This window comes from Kogia breviceps, chromosome 8 (genome assembly GCF_026419965.1).
Source record: "Kogia breviceps isolate mKogBre1 chromosome 8, mKogBre1 haplotype 1, whole genome shotgun sequence".
Classification (NCBI taxonomy): domain Eukaryota; kingdom Metazoa; phylum Chordata; class Mammalia; order Artiodactyla; family Physeteridae; genus Kogia; species Kogia breviceps.
In genome coordinates this window covers 40,382,354-40,406,238 of record NC_081317.1, presented here as the reverse complement: position 1 = coordinate 40,406,238, position 23,885 = coordinate 40,382,354, and the positions used below count along the sequence as shown (strand labels likewise).

Below are 23,885 nucleotides of genomic sequence, written 5' to 3'. Positions count from 1 at the left end.
ACATGGCAATTGGGACTTCAGTTTCCCAGCTCACAGTGAGTCTTCCTTTCCTTAAAACATATGTATATGCTCTAGTCATATCCTGTAAGTTCTGATACAGTTTTTCATTACCCTTAGATATTCTGCAATTTGACTTTTTATTTAACCCGAGCTATTTAAGAAAGATATAAAATCTCCAGATACGTAGAGGTTTTAATTTTTTTCCTATTAACTCATAGTTTAACAGTAATCCGAGAATGTAGTCTCCCTCTACCCCAGGCTAATAAGAGTGTGGCCTCACACTGTTTGTTTCTGTCTTGTACCAGAACATAAATCAATTACCTCACTCTTTTAGCTCAGCTGACATTTTTTTCACAGTGAGACTTCCTCAATGAAGGAGCTGGTGCACTGATTTACATCCTGACATTAAGTTTCCTACCTGGTTGTAGACCAGTAACAAACAGTTCAAGGATGGCTACTTGGGTAGCACTTATGTACACTATTTATACATTTTAAAAATTTATCTCAATTTCATTTTTTAATATTACATGCATAAGCTCAAACTTATTTTTAATTATTTATCTTTGGTTGCATTGGGTCTTCGTTGCTGCATGCAGGCTTTCTCTAGTTGCGGCAAGTGGGGGCTAGTCTTCATTGAGGTGAGCAGGCTTCTCATTGTGGTGGCTTCTCTTGTGGACCACGGGCTCTAGGCACACGGCCTTCAGTAGTTGTGGCTCATGGGTTCTAGAGCGCAGGCTCAGTAGTTGTGGTGCATGGGCTTAGTTGCTCCGCAGCATGTGGGATCTTCCCGGACCAGGGCTCCAAACCGTGTCCCCTGCATTGGCAGGCGGATTCTTAACCACTGTGCCACCAGGGAAGTCCCCCATAGGCTCTTAAAAAGATGCTATTTTCACAGTGTAGGATTTATCACGTTATTTATATTCTCTGTACTCTTACTCTTAGTGTTGTGACCACACATAGCCTAAGAGAAATGAGCTAAAATCTCCGCGTATACTTTTTGCAACATAAATGTCTTTTATGTTGTTGTTGTTGTTGTTGTTGTTGTTGTTGTGGTATGCGGGCCTCACTGTTGTGGCCTCTCCCGTTGCGGAGCACAGGCTCCGGACGCGCAGGCTCAGCGGCCATGGCTCACGGGCCCAGCCGCTCCGCAGCATGTGGGATCTTCCCAGACCGGGGCACGAACCCGTGTCCCCTGCATCGGCAGGCGGATTCTCAACCACTGCGCCACCAGGGAAGCCCTTATGTTGTTTTTTGATGCATAAAAATTCTCGTCAACTGTGAACATTATAAGTACCCACTAGACTAAGTTGGCTCTAATGCCAAATATATCACTAATGGTAGGCATGGGTGCCAGTGAAGCAGTAGACAGCTAGTAAATTACTTAAGATGCATTTTAAAGAAGTCAAGAGTACAATGTATATCAACTCACGTTTGAATATAAAATCCCCATTCTGAGAGATTTAGCCTATAACTCTAGCTTGAATTGATTGGTGGAAAAACTGTTTTCATTAAGCAGTAAAAAAGAACAAAAAATCAGAGGTAGAGCAGAGAACACAAAGAAAAGCCAGGAAAGCACTCCTAATCAAGTTCCCGTCTTGGAGAATTCCCAGATGCTTCTTAAATTATTGCCTGAAGAAAGAGATGTGTCATAAATATTAGACCTAAAGTACTTGAGAAAGTCTGTGTACCTTCATTCTCCAATCTTGACTTTTGTGTTTGATCCTGAATATCATTCAATTCAACAAGAGAACAAACAGAGCCTGGCTTTTGAATCCACGAGCATCCTTTATGTCTAAAAAAAAATATATCAGGATCAAAGGTAATTTGTCTGTTAGTGGTTTCTAATCTGCCCTCATATTAGTTTCCCCCAAAATTATTCTTTAAATTGATTAATTATTCTTTAAATGATTAATATAAAATAAATGGAACTTACTAATATTCCACAAAATAAAAAGATATACCCCATCATGTTGGACCCAGTGGAAAATTCATCATGTTTGTTGCCACTGTGGCAGCAGAATTAGGAAATTGAAAATCATTCTCTCTGAAAATTAAAATTCAGCCACCATAAATGCTTTAAAGCAAAATTATTTTACAGTTGTTAGACTGATGACTTGTGTTCAAACACTGGTTTCATAACACATTAGTTGACAGTACATGTAGCAAAAACCACTTAACTCTCCTACTAAATGGAAAAAGATATACTTTAATGAAAAAAACCTACATCTGTATATATTAATTGCATCACATAATTATGTTTATTAAATCAGTCTATATTAACATACCTAATTTCAGATTTCTCTTGGCCTTCTGACTCTTCATCATCACTGTTATCAGAAAACTGGCAGTGGAGGACTTCATCCTGCTCTTCTAAGTGACCCAGCAACATCTGACTTCGTGTTCGAAATCTGGCAACTAGTCGATCCAGAGAGTATACAGAAGGACTTGTGTAGACCTTACAAGTGATTCCCCCACCCAACAACAAAAAATGTGATTTTTAAAGTGTCTGTTTTTATCCTATCACTCAAAAATGTTTTTTAAAGAGATTAGACAGGTACTCTTAAAATAGCCAATCACTGAAAATATACATTCCCCACCCCGCCCACAAAAAAAGTCAAAATTCATTTCGCAATACTATCGTGCCTCATGGACACACGCTTCTTTCAGAATCTATACACAGCTCTTCCTCTTCTAGAAAGCTCGTATAGCTTCAGGGAAAATAGCACTCAAAAATGAAACCAAAAAGAGGCATGAGTGAAAACATCACAGCTCTTTTTTTTTTAATATATATTTTTAAAGATGTATATATTATTTATTTATTTATTTTTGGATGCGTTGGGTCTTAGTCGCGGCATGCGGGATCTTCGTTGAGGCATGTGTACTTCTCTCTAGTTGTGGCCTGCGGGTTTTCTCTTCTCTAGCTGTGGTGCGCAGCTCTGTAGTTGAGGCGCGCTGGCTCTAATTGAGATATGTGAGCTCAATAGTTGTGGCATGCAGGCTTAGTTGCCTCTTGGCATGTGGGATCTTAGTTCCCTGACCAGGCCCTGTGCTGTAAGGCGGATTCTTTACCACTGGACCACCAGGGAAGTCCCAACATCACAGCTCTTAAACATAGCTCAGGCACTCCCCAACAAATGTGAAGCCCATACACAGTGTAATAGGAGACAACTGTTACCCACCCCACCACAATGTTCTCAGTTCTGAACACTTGGAGAATTGCAGTGCTGCTAAGGATCTGCAATTCCCCTCTAATCCAAATCCCACCACATGAAGAAATCCAGAGCCACTACCACTCCTTCTGCCAGGGCAAAATATTCCCGATTTGGAAATTTGATTGTATTTATTCAGACTTTACATGTAGTAGTCAGGGAGAGCTGAATTAATGCTCTAAGTGACACTTAATATGTATCATGGGATAAACAGATTTTCATGGACTAGCCTGGAAACTTTCTATATTATTATTCTATTGGCCTTAAGTTCTCAAAAATTCACCTTGGAAAACAATGAATTAGATATTGCCTTTATACTTTTATTCTAGTTTCTGTTACCAAACCTCAGGGTAATTTCTCAAAAAAGGTAAATAATAAGATCTTAGAGGAGACATTCAATTTATTAATATAAATCAATATAAGCTATTAAAATTACTACATACAGTAGAATGTGGATATCACATGGTGTGAAGATTCAATTGACGTAGGTCCTTTACACACCGTCTCCCAGGAAAGCCAACCTGATACTGGATATTCCTTGAGACTTGATTTTTGTGCCTCCACTGTTGGTCACCTAATAAGACCATCCGTCACATCAGCACCATGATGGATGGGGGGTAAAGTTTTCTAGGTGGCCTCCCAATTCTGGGGTATAGAGATTATTTACAGAAGAACCAACTCAAGAAGTATTTATCTAACAAGCACATTGTACCTAGCATGGCTGTCTGTACCATAACCAACAGGATTCAAGGTTTCTCTTTGTTGGGGGTGGGGTTGGGGGCTGGGAGGAGGGCTTTATTTCAGGAGCAAATAAAACTTTTTGTTCAGAATCAAATTTTGTTCTCTGGGACTGTTAACTTGCTTTAAAATTGTCTTTTTACAAAGAAAAGCAAATGACCCAGCTTAATAATAAACACCAAATGGGTTCTGCCACAATGAGTAACATTCAGTAAATTAATTCCTTAACAGTCATTCCACTCAAAAGAATGGTTCTTAGCCCCTTCTGGCTAACCAAGCCTTCTATAATCTGGCCCCTTCCTACCTAAGTGTTGGGTCCTGCTTCTTTCAGTTGCTTCTGTACTCCCTGCTCCCAGCAAAGAATATTTTTGCATTTTCAACCTTACCCCAAGCAACACTGATCACAATGTAAGTACTCAATAAGCTGAGTAATAATTCAGATAACTGAAGTGTATCCAACTAGAAGGCAATTTTTTTATTCTAACCATTTTTTCTGAGAATTACATAGCAACAGGACTGGACAGAACTTTAAAGATTAGAGTTCAACCCATCCCATGTTTCACTCTCCTCTGTAATACTGCAAATTATCATTTAACCTCTGCTTGAACTAATTTGCTGTGGGGACCCGCACAAGCCCTGAGACCTCTCATATTACTTTGACAGTTCTCACTAATAAATCCCTCTTTATATTGCCTTAGCACTGCTCTCATTGGTCCTAGTTCTAGAGACAAAGTCTAACAGCCTTCAAATATCTGAAGGCAGTTATCATGTCTCCTCTGAATCAGACTAAATCTAGAGTTACTTCAGATTTTCTCCAAGGTCCTTCAGCAACTTGGTTCTTCTCCAAAAATAATCTAATTTGACTTAGGTGTTGTACCCAGACCTGAGAGTAATATTCTCAATCATCATACAATAAGATAATCTCTTCTCACTAGTGATGCATTTGATTTTGTTTCATGAGATGTGTTGCAACTCATTTACCACAGATTGTGGCTTTCACATATTTAATTTTGTAGTTGAATTTGAGAGTTCCACAAAGGTTCATAAGATGTAATTTGTCATTTTGCTACTGTGAAGTTGGTATGTTTTGCAGGAATGAGTCCTGGGCTGGCAAGGGAACCTGGTCAAAGCTCAGCAGACACATCTCACACAGCTCTGCTTCACCATGATCAACAATCTATGCAAAGAAGTGATTAAAAAGCAAAACTAATTATTTTGTGAGAAAAAAATGGCCTTTGTGTGAAAGGTAAAATCTTAATGAAAACTGAAAAGGCTGTTGACTTCAGTGTATGGGATTTAATGCATAAGAATTTTGTGACTCAATAATAATGTAATTCATTCAGGAAAAACAGAAAAGATTTTACAGATATTTCCACTTTTGTGAGTTTGGAGAGTCCAGAAGGTTTAAAATATATATCCCTTGGGACTTCTCCGGTGATCCAGTAGTAAAGAATCCACCTTCCAATGCAGGGGATGCGGGTTCGATCCCTGGTCAGGGAACTAAGATCCCATATGCCACGGGGCAACTAAGCCTGCATGCCACAACTACTGAGCTCTCGCACCTCAACGAGAGAGCCTGCATGCCACAAACTACAGAGCCCACGCACCCTGGAGCCCGCGCACCACAACTAGAAAGAGAAAAACCCACATGCCACAACTAGAGAGAAGCCTGTGTGCTGCAACGAGGAGCCCACGCACCACAATGAAAATAAAAGATCCCGTGTGCCGCAACTAAGACTCGAGGCATCCAAAAGAAAAAAAGAGAAAGAAAGAAAGAAAGAAAAAACTCCCTTAAGAACATTTTTGTTGGTTTTCTTACTATACAATTATGTCAAGTACTGAAAGTGATATTATTTACCTATTGCTTTTATTTCCTTTTCATAATACAGTATTTTATCAAATCTAAAATGTCATCAACTGTAAGACACACCATTATTTTTATACCAGCAAGAAAGAAAAAAGCTATCGTCTATGACATACCATCAATTGTAAAACATATCCTACCACCAAAGATGATACAGTAAAAAAAAAAAGTGAGTCTTTTACTCCATGAAAAATGGTAGCATCATCAGCATATGTGGTAAAATTTTAAACCTAAGTAAAGACTGGTACCACTTTGTAATTTTTTCCTTCCAAAGTGCCTTTTTGGTATGTACTAATATAACGCTGGCATTTGGTTTTAATTATATCATATTTACCACATTAAGAAAATAGAAACCTCTGTTACATTTTTTTCCTTAAATTTAAATCTAGATTCAATTTTACATGAGTTGACATTAGATGAGTTTCTGGTATCCGTTGAGCCAAATGAGTTTCTCATTTTTCCTAATAATTTGGTAAATTATACTATTTAGTTGTGAAGGGCAATTTCTTTAGGATTTCTACATAAGTACATAAATCCTAAAATTCCATTTTGGAATTAAACTTTTTAGATTAAGAGATGGCTGCAAACAACTTAAATGTGCAACAATAGGAAAAAGTACACAATGGTATGTCCTTAGGATAAAATATTATTACCTGTCAAAATCATGATATAGAATGTTTAATGACTGTCAAGGATTTGTGATACATTAAGTGAGAAAATCTAGCTACAAAAGTATATATATATGTTTTATATATATATAATACACTTTTAAAATAAATAAGATCTTTCCACTCTTTCCCTCCAATATGTATAAACAAGCATATATTCAATCTTTATTCAATCAATTTAAAAACTAATTAAGCCATTGTTCCCCTTTTCCTTTGAAAGTATTTTAAATCAAGGAAATACTTCCCTTGTCAGACTATTTTTACTTCAAGAAAATATTTGAGCTAAATTCTAAAAGAAAATATTAGAGCTGGAAAATATTAGCTCAACTTCTGCCAAGGAGACAGAAATCCAGGAAAAAATTAAATGGTGAAAAAATGAAATGACATTTCAGACGTCTTCTTTAGCTTAATTTAACTAGTTTTGGTATTTAATATGAAACGTTCCGCTCACTCTAGAACAATGGAACAGGAAACAGGACTTGAACAAGGCTTGGCAGGCTTTGTGTCTTTCCATGCAAGCCTTCATGTCTGCTGCAGTAACCAGTTCAAGCAAGAGTGGGGGCCAGGATTCCTGGACATACAACAGAAGCAAGAGAACTCTCAAAACTGCTGATCATATTACCTTTGCATTTTCTCCCTTCTCCCCTTCTTTTAGTGGCTATAAGGGTTCTTTTAGGGTAGAAGGAAAATTTTAAAAACAAAACTAAGAATTTGCTAATTTGAATATATGTCCATCCATGGTGAAGGAAACAGCACTGGGAGTAAGTGTTGCCATTCCTCAACATAATGCAGTCTCTCTGGTCAGGTGTTTTCCTTCCATGTCACAAGAATCTTTTGGCAAACTCACTGGTTCTTTCTGTTACATCTTAATCCCACTTGGTCATAAGGGAAATTTGAGATTACCTGTAACCACAGAGGAGCTACAAGTCTTATAGTGTATCTGCCCTCTTCTACGCTATGGTAACCACACAATATGTTTTCCAAACCAAAACCCTTGAAAGTGAAAGGGGACAATGAAACTAATTAACATTTAAAAATTAATAATTTGCTAATTTGAAATAATAACTGGAAGTCTTTATTCCAGTCATGGCTGTTTCAGGTCTAATCAAACAACTAGAGATAAGAACAGAGGGGCCTAGGGACCTCCCTAGTGGCACAGTGGTTAAGAATCTGCCTGCCAGTGCAGGGGACATGGGTTTGAGCCCTGGTCCAGGAAGATCTTACATGCCGTGGAGCAACTAAACCCGTGTGCCACAACTGCTGAGCCTGCACTCTAGAGCCCAGGAGCCACAACTACTGAGCCCACATGCCACAGCTACAAAAGCCTACATGCTGAGAGCCCGTGTTCCACAACAAGAGAAGCCACCACAATGAGAAGCCCGTGCACTGCAACGAACAGTAGCCCCCACTCACTGCAACTAGAGAAAGCCCATGCACAGCAACGGAGACCCAACACAGCCAGAAATAAATAAATAAATAAAATTTTTTTAATCTTAAAAAAAAAAAAGAACAGAGGGGCCTAACCCCTTCTCAAGAGCCCATGGAGCTCTGTCTCCTCAAAGAATGTGTGTGTGTGTGTGTGTGTGTGTGTGTGTGTGTGTGTGCGTGCACGTGCACGCGTGTATGAACGTCTAGTAAAAAGAGAAAGAAACAGAGACTAAGAGAGATAATAAATATGTCTAACTTTTATATTCAGAAAAAGATGTTGTTATTATTATAAAATAAAAGAATGAACAGAGGGACTTCCCTGGGTGGCGCAGTAGTTAAGAATCTGCCTGCCAATGCAGGGAACACAGGTTTGAGCCCTAGTCAGGGAAGATCCCACACGCCACGGAGCAACTAAGCCCATGCACCACAACTACAGAGCCTGTGCTCTAGAGCCCGTGAGCCACAACTACTGAGCCCACGTGCCACAACTACTGAAGCCCGCATGCCTGGAGCCCGTGCTCTGCAACAAGAGAAGCCACTGCAATGAGAAGCCTGCGCACTGCAACGAAGAGTAGCTCCCGCTCGCTGCAACTAGAGAAAGCCCACTTGGAGCAAGTAAGACCCAACGCAGCCAAAAAAAATCTTTTTTAAAAACAAAGAATGAACAGAAACAGGAAGTTCTTTCACATTACTAGCCAATAGTAAAAAAAATTTTTTTAATATAGAAGACTTGATATATAATTAAGTTGAATTAATAGATATCCAATTTGAATCCTACGAAGACCTTATCTTTCTTCTCAAATGTTCTATGAAAATTTACCATGTATTCAACCAAGAAGAAAATGTCAATAACTCTAAAAAGTTTAACTGAAATTAATAGTAACGATGGTTTAAATTTTAAATCCAACCACTCAAAATTGAAAACTATAGAGGTAACAGTAGCATCTGTCCTACTCATTCTGAGGCATGGAGCCTGGGACATAGTAGGGGCACCCCATGAACATGTGTTAGGATGTAGTGTGCTAGGCACTTTTAGAGTCACCATCTCATGTAAATCCTCCATACACCCCCGCAGGCCCCCCATTCTGACAGATAAGGAGCCTGAGGTTCACACAGTTTTAGTCATCCATCCAGGCCTACACTGTAGAGATGGTATCCACACCCAAGCCAGCCTGACTGCAAAGTCTATGACACCTCTCATATTTCTTATCCCTTTGACTGTAACCAATGTACAGATCTCAAACAAATCATTTCCAGTCCTAATATTAATAAATGGAAACCAAAATTCATGAATCTGCTAGTTAGTCTTTTCCATGGTGGAGATTCCTTGATTTTTCAAGAGAAATCAGTGTGTGCACATATTTACCACTCACACACATATTTTTTACAAATAAATAAAAATTAAGATGAAACTTCATACTCACTTTTATATAGTCTTGATTATGTCAGACTTGGCAAGACTGAATAACACATAAATGTCATTTTGAAAATAATCAGACAGACCAAATAGGTCAAAATAATTACCTCCAACCTCATCAACTTGGTGTAATTAAAGATAGAAAAAATTCATGAAGGTATCAGACTCAGTCATGTCTGAAAATACAATGGCAAAGGGTAGCTTTTTTCTCCTTGATAAATGTAAGCATTATCTTCAACTATTCCTTCCAAATATATCTATACATTCTCCTACCTATTAATTTTTTTATTAAAAAGAAGCATGATTTTAAAAAGAGTATACATAACAAACTAAAAAGAAGAGTATAAACAAAAGTGTATGAAACCAAATGGAAAAAAAACCTAAGACTACACAAATACACTGTGATATTATATTATACACAATATTTTTAAAATCTAATAATAAGAAAGAAATTAATGCTTAGACTTTACCTTCCTGGAATCTGATCTTGCTGGAATATAAATATAATGCCCCAAGCGGGTATCAAATGGTACAATATATGGCCTATTTTCAGGTATCCTGGTATCTGGCCCATCTCCACAAGTTTCCTTAACTGACGAAGTCATTGACAGGTTAAGTTTTGTTAGTTCTTCACTCAGTTGATCCACAAGAAGTTGTTGTTCTATTATTTTTTCATTCTTTGTAGAAAAGAGATAAGAATTTTAAAAACAGAGAACCTCAGTATGTGTGTAATGATTAAAAATAACTGTACATCGACCAAAATTACAACTACCTTAACAAAACAGTAAAACCTCATTTATCCAAAGACTAGCCTTCTGGGACTACCCTGGCAGTCCAGTGGTTAAGACTCCACACTTCCACAGAAGGGGGCGCTGGTTCCATCCCTGGTCAGGGAACTAAGATTTTGCAGGGTGTGTGGCACAGCCAAAAAAAACCCCAAAAAACAAAGACTAGCCTTCTGGTGTTCACAAGAATTTAGGATTGTCCTGAGTGGTAAAAACTTTTGAATAGTAAGCACCAATAAATACAGCCTAAAGAGTGTGCAAGACAGTGCCCCCCACACTGTGATTGGTTAGCTTGCCAACCTGAAGCACTATGATTAGCTGATCTTTATAAAAGTTCGAACCTTCAGAGTGAAATCCAAGAAGTAACAAGAGACCAGAAAGTTGAAAAGTGTAGAAAATTGCAAATAGCTGAGGTGACAGCAAAGGGGACAGAAAGTGGTAACAGGTGCAGTGAAGTGAAAGCCTTTACTCAGTGAAAAAGAAAGCCAGAAACACAAAGAGACAGAAGACAGGCAATTGAGAGTCGTGGGAGAAAGAACTTGGAAATCAAAGGCAGAACAAATTATACTGGGGGGTGCGGAGGGGTGGGGAGAGACACCGTGTGTGGTTTAGTTTCTTACATATCCTCTAAAGAAAAATTTTAAAGTATATCCAGTCAAGAAAGCTCTAACATCAATCTTTGTTTTATAAGTACAAAATTATGTAAACAAGAAATGTCATTCATCTTAATATTTCACATGTATTATAATGTTTAAATAGGAGAAAAAAAACCCCTAAACTTTCACTGTGTTAATGCTGAGCTATAAAATGTAACTTTATTTTAAAAGTCATGTATTCAGATAATTAAAATATAAAACATCAATAGCATATAAGTTGACGGGGGATATTAAATGGAGTCCTTATACTCTCTAGGAAAAGGGTAAAAATACCAATTAATATTAGACTGTATTAAGTCAAGGGTGCATGGTATACTCTCCAGAATAACCACTAAAAAAAGTGAAAGTACAACTTCTAAGGTAATGAAGTAAATTTTAAAATACACAATTAATCCAAAAGAAGGTAAGAAGGAGAGAAAAAGGAACATAGAGCAGATAGGATAAGTAAAAATCACAATGGTGGGATTATAACCAGAATGTAATAGTAATTATGTTAAATTCAGAAATGAACTAAGTAATCCAATTAAAGGATAAGGACTGTCAGAAAGAATTGTAAAATTATCTAACCTGCTAATTACAAGAAACACAACTAAAATAGACACAGAAAGATTAAAAAGATGGAGGCCCGCGTACCACCAAAAAAATACAAAAACAAACAAACAAAAAAAGAAGATGGAAAAAGAGATACCATGTAAATATTAATCAAAAGAAAGCTGGTATAGCTATATTAATATAAAATAGACTTTAAGGCAAAAACCATTAGAAGAGATAAAATGAGGTAAAAAGTGATTAAAAACAAGGTCAATTCACCAGGATGATGTAACAATTCTACATTTCTATGTACTTAATAACCAAACTTAAATATATATAATGCAAAAATGGTCACTATTCTCAACACAAATCCAAAATTATAGTGGGAGATTTTAACATCACTCTAAATCACTGATATGACAAAAAAAACCCAAAAAAGTGAGTAAAAATATAGATTTGAATAACAGGATAAACAGGATTAAGAGAACCCAGTGATTGCAGAATACACATTCTTTTCAAACACTTCTGTAGTATCTACAAAAACAGGCTAAGCCATAAAGCAATTTTCAACACAAAGAACTGAAATCATACAATTAAGCTAAAAATTAATAAAAAGAAATCCTCCAAGTATTGGAAATAAAATAACTATATAACCCATAGGTCAGAGAAAAAAGTCACAATAAAAATTAGGAAATATTTTGAGGCAAATGTGGAATGCAGATAAAAATAAGCTTAGGAGGAAACATATAAATTTAAATGCATATATTACAGAAGGCTAAAAATATATAGAAAGGCTAAAAATCAATGAACTAAGCATCCATCTAAAGAATTTAGAAAGATAGCATAGGATCCTATCCCCCCAAAAAGCAGAAAAAATTAAATAATAAAGATAAGGGTAGAAATTAAATAATAAATAAACATATACTAGAGAAGATCAACAAAGTCAAGAATTTCTTCTCTGAAGAGACTAATAAAATTGATAAACCCCTAGTGAGGTTGATCAAGGAAAAAAAAAAAAAGAGAGAAGGCACAAATAACCAGGAATGAAAAGGGGGATATCATCACACATCTAAAAACATTAAAGGATAAGAGACTATTACAAACTTATGCCAATAAATATGAAAACTTAGACACAGTTGTCAGATTCTTAGACAAATAAACCTTATCAAAAGGGGGGCAGAAATAAAATATGATTGAATTCATAATAAAACATTCCACAAAGAAATGTTCCAATCCCAAATGTTTTTCAGGTGAATTTAACCAAACATTTAAGGAAGAAATAACACTAACTTTTCACACACTCTTCCAAAGTATAGAAAGAGAAGGAATGCTACCTGAACTATATTATTAGGCTAACCTAATTTGTTACAATATCTAACAAGAATATTTTGAGAAAGGAAAATATAGGCTAATCTCACACATGAATAGAGATGCTAAAATCCTAAACAAAATAATCACAAACCAAATCAAGGATACTTGTAGAAAACAGTTAACACAGCAGACCTGACTGCTATCCTTTGAACGACCTGCTTAGAGGTTGTCCACTGGCTGGTATCTGGGAACTTGGATCCTAAGAGGGTTCCCAACACCCTAACTGGTAAGAATGGCTCACTGTGCTCCAAGTGTTGGTACAGACCAGGTGGTTTATGTTGAACACCTGCTTTCTTTCTGGTAGTCTGGAATTTTGGTACATGCTAGGCAGAGAATGCCTTCATTACCAGCCCTCAATAAAACCGGAGTCTCTACTGAGTTTCCTTGGTAGACAACATTTCACGTGAGTTGTCACAGTCTTTGCTGGGGGAATGAAGCACATGTGGGTGACTCCACCCGGAGACAACTCTTGGAAGCTTGTGCCTGGTTTCTCCCGGACTTCACTCTAATGTCCCCGTTCCCTTTGCTCTCCTTTCACAGTAATAAATCTTAGCCATGAGCACAACTATATGCTGAGTCCTCCTAGTGCATCATCCAACCTGAGGGTGGTCTTGGGGACCCCCAACAAATACATCATGACCCAAAGAAAGGTTGATTCCAGGAATATAAGATTGGTTTAAAAATTAGAAAAATCAATATAATTCACCACATTAACAGAATAAAGGGAGGAAATCATGATAAAGAAAAATCATTTGATAAAATTTAATATCCATTCATAATAAAAATTCTCAGCAAAGAAATTTTCCTTGGTTTGATAAAGGATACATTTTTAAAAATATATATAGGGACTTCCCTGCTGGTCCAGCTGTTAAGACTCCACACTTCCACTGCAGGGGGCACGGGTTGATCCTTGTCGGGGAAGTTCCGCGTACTGCACAATGCAGCCAAAAAGGAAAAAAAAAAAAAAAATCTACAGCAAACATGATACTTAATAGTGAAACAGTGAAAGCTTTTCTTCTGCAGTTGGAAACAAGACAAGGATGCTTGGTATCAACATTTGTATTCAACACTGTATTAAAGATGTTAGTCAAGGGCTTCCCTGGTGGCGCAGTGTTTGAGAGTCCACCTGCCTATGCAGGGGACACGGGTTCGTGCCGCGGTATGGGAAGATCCCACATGCCGCGGAGCAGCTGGTTCCGTGAGCCATGGCCACTGAGCCTGCGCGTCCGGAGCCTGTGCTCCGCAATGGGAGAGGCCACAACAGTGAGAGGCCCGCGTACCGAAAAAAAAAGATGTCAGTCAATGAAGTAAGGTTAAAAAAAAAACAGAAGGTATAAGGATCATAAAGGAAGAAATAAAAATGTCATCATTTGCAGATGACATAATTATAAATGAAAATCCTAAAGAATTTACATAAAATATCAGAATTTAAAAATGAATTTAATCAGGTTGCTGGGTATAAGCTATCAACATACACAAATCAATACAGTTACACATACCAACAAACAATTAAAATGAAAATGTGAAAAGATTCCATTTATAGTCACATTAAAAAATAAAGTACCTGGGAATGAATCTAACAAAAGATGTGCAATACTTCTACATACACACAAAAAAGTCATTATTGAGAAAAACCAAAGAAAACATGAGTAAATGGAGGAATATACCATGTTCATGGGTTAGTGAAAAGACTCATGATCAAAAGATGTTAACTCTTTCCAAATGTATCTTATAGATTTAATGCAATCCCAACCAAAATCATAAAAAAGCTTTTTTTTTTTTTGTGGTCCTTGAAAAGCTGATTCTAAAATTTATATGGAGCAACCAAGACATTCTTGGGGAGGAGGAAAACAGAGCAGAGGCCTTGCTCTACAGAATATCTAGACTTATTAGGAACCTGCAATAAATAAGAAATGTGACATTGGTCCAAAGACAGAAAAACCAATGGGATACAACAGAAGTCCCAGAAATATACAATAGATGCATGCATGAATGAACCTTGACTTATGACAAAGACATCACTCAGAACAGTGGTGAAAAGATGGCCTCTTCAAAAAGTGACGCTGGAACAAATGGATATCTATATGGAAAAAAAATTGAAACTTGACCTTTACCCCATACGCAAAAATCAATTTCAGGAGAACTGTACAGCAAAATGTAAAAGGCAAAACAATAAAGCTCCTAGAAGATAATATAGAAAGACTCAGTCCAATAGGAAAGCAAGCAAGAAACTTGAATGAGCATTTCACAAAAGACGGTATCCAAATAGCAAAAAAACATGAAGAAGTGCTCAACTTCACTAGTCATTGGGGAAGTGCAAATTAAAACCACAATAAAATAATATTACATACCTACCAGATTGCCTAAGATTTAAAAATTTACTATAACAAATGCTGGCAAGCAAGTGGAGCAGCAGGAATGCTCATACAGTGCTGGTGCAAGTTTAAACTGGAAAACAAGTTTGGTATCATTTACTAAAGTTGAAGATTCGCCTACCCTATGACCTAGCATTTCAACTCCTATGCACAAATCCAAAAGAAATGTGTGTGTGTGTGCACCAGGAGACATGTTTAAGAAAACTCACAGAAAAAAATGTCTATCAACAGTAGAACAGAAAAATAAATTGTGGTATGTTCATATAATGAAATCCTGTACAGCTATAAACTAACCAAGCTACAGATACACACAACAATGTGGATGAATCAGAACAGATAAAATGTTCAATAAAAGCAACGAGATACTAACGAATATATATTGAATGATCAAATTTATAAAAATTCCAAAAACTAAACTGTAGTGTTCAAGGATACATAGTAAAACCACAAAGCAAAGCAAGGAAATTATCATTATGAAAATTAGGAGAGCAGCTCTCCAAGGAGGAGAGACTAAGGGCTTCTGAGGGGCTGGCAGTGTGCTATTTCTTGAACTGGTGGTGGTTACCCCGCTGTTCTCTTTGTGATAAATCACTGAACAACACATATTATTTTATATATGTTTCATGCTTTTAAATTATTACAGGATTAGAAGGGTTAAAAAAGAAAACAAAAATAATGTCAAAATCAAAGTCTAATTTGTCCTGAATCAGATTATTACTCAGGGCAATAGTTACTCCTTGATAGGAAGCTAAAGGCTTTAAATGAAATTAACTGTTTGGGGGGTGGTAGGGTTCATAGCCAGGGAGTATAATATTTAGGGACATACCATGTTACTCTGCAGGCACATCCATGTTAATACAGAAAAGCTAAGATAGAGAAATTGAAACATTTAGCCAAAATTAAAGAGCAAATCACTGATGGAGTATAAAACGATAATCTAACAAATCAAAAAGTTTAAATTATGTGTTTACCTTCCAACACTTGACAATATCACACTGCCTATTACTTCAGCAAACAACGGAAGGGAAAGTATAAAGAAAGGATAACCATAATATGATTTTCAAATTAAGTTCCTGGGTATAAGGTTTTGTATTTTTGAAATATAAGTCAAACTAACAATAAAAATGTTTTCCCTTCACACCAATTTAGGAGGAAAACTGTAATAACTCTTTCAGGTGCTTGTGTTCAGAACTCCACCTGAAACCTATTTTTGCAAACATTCCCACTTATCATTTACAATGCTATTTTATTTAGTCATGTACTATTCCAGTGAAATATACAGAGCAAGGTACATTAAAAAACTCTACCTGCAACCTATTCACTTTTTGCGCTTCTTTCAAAGATACAACATGTCCTTTGTTTTCCTCCATCATCTTTTGCATTTGATTCTTTAGCTCCTTCACTTCCAGGTCCTTCTGATTAAATACTACTTCAGCAGCAGCAAGAGCACACTGGGAGGAGGGAAAGAAAGGACAAGAGAGATTCAATGTGGAAAATACTCGAGAGAGCCCACATAATACCACAAAAACTGTGGTTTAATGACACCTTGAAGATGTCTCTTAAAATTTTCTTATCCTTTGTTTCTGGTTTCTTTATAAGAAAGGCAGAAACAGCTGAGAGGACCTATTACTACTATAATGTAAGAATTAATCACCTCAAAGATCGGAAGATTTTCCTTCTTTTTATTTCCTGCATTTTAAGATTGAAGCCAGTTATTCAAGTTCTAGAGTACATTCAATGAGATTTTTGTAAGTTTTCTAGAATTGCCATGAGATTTTAATGTGGGTTTTTAAAAATCAAAGAGGTCACATTTCCCAAACTGACCTATAGAGTATAACAATGCATTTGGATGTTTAAATAAAGAACATTTGCTAATTTTGCACCCTTTCACTAAAAGGAGATATATTTTGAAGATGTCTGGAAATATGGTTAAACATATAGTTTTCTTAGTTTGCCTGTCTCCAAATAAACTCGGGATATACAAATAATACTTTTAAAACAAATTTTGAACTAAATAAACAGAAATTTAACATTGGTCAAGGGTCTACTTTATGCTAGATTGTAACTTGGCATTTTAAAAATATCTCACTGAATAGACACAATTCCTTTTTCATGAAGAAACTAAAGCTCAGTGAGTTAAAACCTCTTCCCAAGACAACACACTGGATAAACCAAATTCCTGACAGTCAACTCCAGGGCCTTTCTAGATCAGAAGCCTATGCTCTTTCCTCTAAGCCACAGGAAAAGAGAAGAATGAGCAGCTATTTACAAAATGGTGCTCTCTTTACAAACAAGATTTAATTAACAAAACCAGAGCATGTGCGTGACCCCTCAGGTGGTGGCGTGGAGGTGGATGGGCCTCTGCACTGGGAACCCATGGACTGAGGCCAGCCTTGAATTTGCTACAGCCTTCCCTTGGGACTTTGGGCAAGTCCCTTCTTTTCTCTGCTTGGGATCTTTGAATGACCAAATAAGGAGGGGACGCATGACCTTAATGGTCCTTATAACCCTATATATTTATATGACCTTTATGACTTTTCTCTTTTTAAAATAAAATATAACTATAATTCTCATTAGTTAATACCCTCTGCTATGGGCAATTAATTGCCCATCCGAGAAGCTTAAAATGTAACTGCTCTCCCAGTGCTGCATATTTAAATATTTCTATATATACTTTATAAACTACAGTTTTATTATTTATTATTTATTTAAAAGTGTTTATCTGTTGAGTATATTCATGTTCACATACTGTCCTTGTGTTCAAATTATGGAGTAAAAAAGTAACAAGGAGGCTTGAGGTATTTATGAGGGGATGAGCTGCCTTCACAGAACCCCTGGCACGTGGCCCTACCTACAAGTACTGAGTCCAAATCCCTTAGCTGCCACAGATGTGTAACCTAGGCCCAGGTAGAAGAAGAATAAATGAGAGGAGATCATAATAGTCTAACAAGTATTGAGCCTTCCTATAGCTCAGGCATCTTTCTCATCACTTCATGGGAACTAATAATGCTCTAATAGCTTCCAATGCAACCCTAAACGGAGCTTATTATTAGTGTTTCCATTTTACAGGTAGGGAAACTGAAGCACAGAGAGGTTAAGCATTTGTCCAAGGTCAGAGAGCTAGTAAACAGAGGAGCTGGGATTCAAACCTTGGAAGTTTGTTACCCATGTTCTTAACTACCATATTCCCTCACAGAAAAAAAGAACAGAAAATGAAGTTTAAAAAACAATTTTTTAAAGAGACATATGGGGTAAGGAATGACATCAATCATTTGTCTATTTGCTGTTCAGTGGTATCCATAGATTACTAGGCCTAGAAGATTGCAGACCAAAAAACGGAATCCATTTTTTTAAATTGGGAAACACTGAATGCTGTATCTCTCACCTGGAGACTAATAATATACATCAGTACTTTTCAAAGTTCTGGGAAGTCTTTGGATTAAGAAACCTGTTTGTTTTTTGCAACCTAGCATTTCCCAAAACAATCTGATCATGGTACCATTTTTCATCAAGACTGTTAATATCTTTGGGATATCATAATCTAGAATACATAATCTAGAGCAAGTTTAAATTTAGAGTTTCCAACAGATGGAAAGAGGATGTTACTACCCATCTCACCCCCAAGCAGATGGATTTTGAGAACTTCCAAAATCAGTCATCTTAGAAGCATGCTTTCTACCACCAACTCCTATAGTGTACCACAAAGTTCAAGCTTCCTATTACTCGTACTTAATGTTCTGCCAGTTTCTTATACCAAAGAGGAAGGGCCAGGCCTGCTCTATTTAAGAAAAAGGCAGAGCAGAGTTACTGCCTTTAAGAAAAAAAAATCCATGATTTTAAAAGCAGTACTTTAGGGGCTTCCCTGGTGGCGCAGTGGTTGAGAGTCCGCCTGCCGATGCAGGGGACACAGGTTCGTGCCCCGGTCCGGGAAGATCCCGCGTGCCGCGGATCGGCTGGGCCCGTGAGCCATGGCCGCTGAGCCTGTGCGTCTGGAGCCTGTGCTCCGCAACGAGAGAGGCCACAACAGTGAGAGGCCCACATACCACAAAAAAAAAAAAAAAAAAAAAAAAGCAGTACTTTATATGCTTATATTTAAAGATCAAAGCTTTGTAAAAGAGCAGCAGTTCTCATAGTGTATTCAATAGTGAATCTTTTAGCATGAACCTTAGATCCTTTCAGGGTATCCATGAGGTTAAAACCATTTTCCTAATTATACTAAAATGATATTTGCCTTTTTCACCATGTTGTCATTTGTACTGATGGTGCAAAAACAATAATATGTAAAACTGCTGGCTCCTAGTATGAATAAAGAAAGTGTCACCAAACTGTAGTGGTAGTCACTGTATTCTTCACTGCTGTGCACTAACAATACAAACAAACCAACAAATGCCAGTTTCACTTAAGAATATCTTGATGAAGCAATAAACATGATTTTATTAAATCTCAACACATGAGTTTTTTAGTGTTCTATGTGTCAAATGGGAGGTATGCATAAAGTAGTTCTGCTGTATCCTGAAGGGTGATAGTTATCTGGGGCAAAAAATCTTGTGCAATTGTTTGAGTTGCAAGCTGAACTAGCCACATTTTTCATAGGGTGCTATTTTTACTCTAAAGAACAACAGTCACACTTGTATGTGTGACAGAACCAACATTTCAAGGAAAACAACTAATAGTATTTGTTGCAAATGATAAAATTCAAGTTTCATGCAAAAATTAGAATTTTGGAAAACACTTCTGCTACTGTTAACTTGACAGCTTCCAGTAATTAAAGACTTTTCAGGTGAGATCAGTGGTGATATTAAGGAATGTGATGTTTTTGATACTGTATAGTGAAATGTGCATTGAAAGATCTGCATAACTTAGTAAACAAATATTTTTCAAGTGTCCAATGCATGTTGATTCAAAATTGTGTGTGGATAAAAGATCCATTCAAAGTACAAGATAAAAATCAGTGAATGTTAATGTAACAAAATGGTTTCAAATCCCACATTGCAGGTAACCTTTAGGAAATTTCCACTTGTTGAGTTTTGATGTAATGTCAAAGAATATGCACAATTATCTGAAAAAGTCATTAAAATATTCCTCTCTTTCAACTACAAATCTAGATGAGGCTGGATTTTCTTCATTTACTTCAACTAAAACAACATATTGCAACAAATTGCATGCTGACAGATATGAAAATCCACCTGTCTTCTATTAAACCAGACATGAAAAGAGATGTGCAAAAATATAAAGCAATTCCACTGTTATTAAATTTTTTTGTTTGGGAAAATAGTTATTTTTAATGAGAAAATGTTCTTTATATTAACATGTAATTGGGTTATTATTGTTAGTTCTGATTGAATTAATAGTTTAAATTTGTTGTTTTAATTCTAATATGGTAAATATCAATAGATAACAACCCACATTAAAAAAAGCTCTTTAGGGAATCTCAATTTGAAGAAAGTAAACTTGTGAGCAAAAAGTTTGAGAATTGCTATAATAGAGGTTTCTTTCTAATACATACAAATAAATACTGAGGAAAGATTTCTAACCAGAAAGCCATCTTATTACCTATATGTTTTCCTATTTTTAAAAAAATGGTGGAATATCCATTTGCCCACCAGATTGCAAACTCCACATAAGCAGAACTAGGTATGTCTATTCTCCATTATTTCCCCAGTGACATATAATCTTTAAATAACAAATTTTTTCAAATGAAAAGTGGGAAAATGTAATTTTTAACTCAATATACATATATATAATATATATACATGTACATAGCTACATTCCTTAAATATTATCAAATATGATGATTTATTTGTCTACAAAATCAAAATATCAAACTCAAGGGATGAAGTATTTTTTTTCTTTCAAGAAGCACTGACCTAAAGAAGGATTAAAAACTAAATAAAATTTAACCTAATTTTGTTCTGAAACTGTGTTTCTTTTCATCCTCTAAATTAATGACCAGTCCCACAAGAGCCTACTTAATAAATACAACAAATTAAAATACATTTGAAGGAGAAAGGAGGAGGAACCAAGAAGGAGATGAATTATGAGGAGAAAGCAATAGGAAAAGGGAGAAGAGAGTAAAGGCAAATGAGATATTATATATAATCCTTTCCAAAAAAACTTCTGAAATTCCAAAACGACTCTTACTTGCCCAGATAAACCTAGTCTTTAAACAAGTTACTTACAAAGGTAGTGTCTAAGTACCTGGTACTTCTTAAGCTCTCGCTTCAGCTGGAGAACTGTAATATGCTGTGGTCCTTCTTCCAGGTTTCCAATGCCTTGGTGTCCTCTGAATGAGGTGACCTCCTGGGTCACGTTAAACCAGTCCTGCAGTTTGTGTTGCTGATTTTGGTTTAGTCTGACAGAATCTTTTAAGTCCACCAGGAAGGTAAAGGCTTCCTCTAAACAATTTTGGTAACCCAAACATTCTCCTTGTAGCTGAGCAACTTGCTCCTCAAGAGAATGGATCTTATTTTTATCAGGAGTCCCCTCCCGATGGATCTGGCTAGTTTGGCTGCTACTAGCCTGCTGGCTTTGCAAAGCTTCTCGAAGCAACTTAATCTCAAATTCCATTTCGTCCATACGGTCTGACTCGGGGCTGAAGTTTAAGGTGGGTTTGTTTCTAATGTTGCGTGCTCTGTTGGCATATTTGAGAGAATTTAAGGACTCGTCAAAATCCGAGGAGGATGGGCTGACACAGGTGATCATGACGGTCTTGGCACTGCCTCCCAGGGAATCTTTCAGAAGTCGGGTAATTTTAGCATCCCTGTATGGAATATGTGAACTCTTCCTGCGTGGGTCCCCAAGAGCGCTTATTACGTTTCCTAAAGCCAGCAAGCCACTGTTGATTTGAATGGATTCTTTGAACCGTTCACCAGTGTTCCCTGTTTTGGTTACTCTTTCTGATCCAGCCAAATCCACAAAGTGGAACTTTGAGACAATATGCTGATGGGAATACCATGATCCACCTTCAGCTGCCTCTTTATTTTTCGCCACTTGACGAAGGCTGATTGTGAAAATCGCGTGTGACCTAGTGGAGTGCTCATTCACTTGGGTGGTACCCGTATGCCTGGCTGCATTCCCCATCTCCAGGAGACTCATCACTTCATCTGCACTCTCCACCTGGCATTCCTTGGCCCCAACAATCACTTAAAATAGCAACAACAAGTTTTAATCAAAATCCAGGAGAGTTAAATTAACCACACAACAATTATCATTTGCTTATACTGCCCAGCTAAGACAGTCCCTTTAAAAAAATTCATAGCATTTCAAAATAAAAGTAACACCAGCAACATCATTAAATAATTTTAGATAATCTGCTAACAGGACCATTTTAATAGATGGCATTCATTTTGATGTTTAAATTCTAAAAGATGTCATATATATATATGTATGCTTAAACAATCTGTGGTTTTTTTTGGAATCACACATCACACTCAATTCTTTAAAACACATGACAAAAGAAAAATTCTTTATTCCAGTATTTTGATTTGTAGAGTCTAATATACTGATTGAAAGGTAATAGATTAATTATATTTATAACTCAAAAGAATTAATCAGTAGATTAATTAAAATTAAATTAAATTAGTTTATTTTGAGCTTTGTTAATATTCAAGCCATCCTAAGGTTTAAAGTTTTTGGTAAATAACCAATGATAAATGAAAATTTCAATATAAACAAAGTTGTTTATTCATTTTAAAAACAGTTTCCCCTTACATAATATAAGAGTGCAAGGCAATTCAAAAAAGTCAAAAAAGTTTCTATTTTAACAGCACAATAGAACCCAAAATAACCTAAGCTTACTACATGTGTTATTTGTTTATATCCAAAAATATTTCGAAAAGGAGTAGGTGGATTTGGGATTTGAACCACAGCAGTAAACCTCCCAAGTGTGTGCTTGAATTACAGCACCAAGCTTCCTCTTTAATCAGATCTTGTCATGTCACTGTTTCTTTAAAAAATATTCATTTTTCTTGCATTGTTTCCATCATGACACCTTTTTTAACAGCCCAGTTCATTTAAAGTTCTAATGTACCTGTACTACAACAGGGAGTGCTAAACTATCAATGATTATAAAATATAATAATTTAACCATAAATCATAGTATAACTTTTCTAAACGTTTTCTAATGTTAGGCTATAGTTTAGCACTATCTACGGTCCTCAAACCCAGCTGAAAATCACCTGAGAGCTTTATAAAAGGGGAAGTACGAACACCCACGCCCCATCTTTAACTAATTCATCAGAATCTGTGAAAAGTGGGGCCCAGAAATCAGTATTTCTTAAAAAGCTTCCAAGGTGATGCTAATTGTGCAGCATCCAGGTTTGATACCAACTACCACTTGATACAGAGAAACTCAATAAATATGTCAAACAAATGCATTTTGGTTGTGATTGGGACATTTTATAAGATATATGGTAATTTGTCTTAAGACTGTTACATCCTACCAAAATTTTTGCAGGATTGCTATCAGGTGTGGAGTATTTCCATCATTAAATTTATGAGGAGTGATAGTGTATACTTCCATATTGTCTATTTTACAATAAACATGTATTTTTTTGGTAACTTTTTTTTTTTTTTTTTTTTTTTTTGCGGTACGCAGGCCACTGTTGTGGCCTCTCCCATAGTGGAGCACAGGCTCCGGACACACAGGCTCAGCGGCCATGGCTCACGGGCCTAGCCGCTCCGCGGCATGTGGGATCTTCCCGGACCAGGGCACAAACCCGTGTCCCCTGCATCGGCAGACGGACTCTCAACCACTGTGCCACCAGGGAAGCCCTTTTTGGTAACTTTTAATAAAAGATAAAAACGTTCAATAATTACATTTTACAGAAGCTCAAAACATCAGT

The 23,885-nt window shown here is 36.6% G+C and overlaps 1 protein-coding gene across 11 annotated transcripts in view; it reads right to left on the bottom strand.

The window, feature by feature from the left end:
* The window catches only part of KIF27 (kinesin family member 27), a 93,255-nt gene that overhangs the window by 53,506 nt on the left and 15,864 nt on the right, over positions 1 to 23,885 (bottom strand). For 8 of the 11 annotated variants that reach the window (XM_067041266.1, XM_059072284.2, XM_067041264.1 and 5 more), the window contains 5 exons: positions 21,241 to 22,184; positions 16,350 to 16,493; positions 9,795 to 10,001; positions 2,286 to 2,455; positions 1,689 to 1,792 (listed from right to left, as the gene is read on the bottom strand). In XM_067041266.1, coding sequence (XP_066897367.1) covers positions 1,689 to 1,792; positions 2,286 to 2,455; positions 9,795 to 10,001; positions 16,350 to 16,493; positions 21,241 to 22,184 — 1,569 coding nt within the window. The remainder of the gene's footprint in view (positions 1 to 1,688; positions 1,793 to 2,285; positions 2,456 to 9,794; positions 10,002 to 16,349; positions 16,494 to 21,240; positions 22,185 to 23,885) is intronic. The other 3 variants (XM_067041269.1, XM_067041268.1, XM_067041271.1) reach the window with 2 other exon arrangements.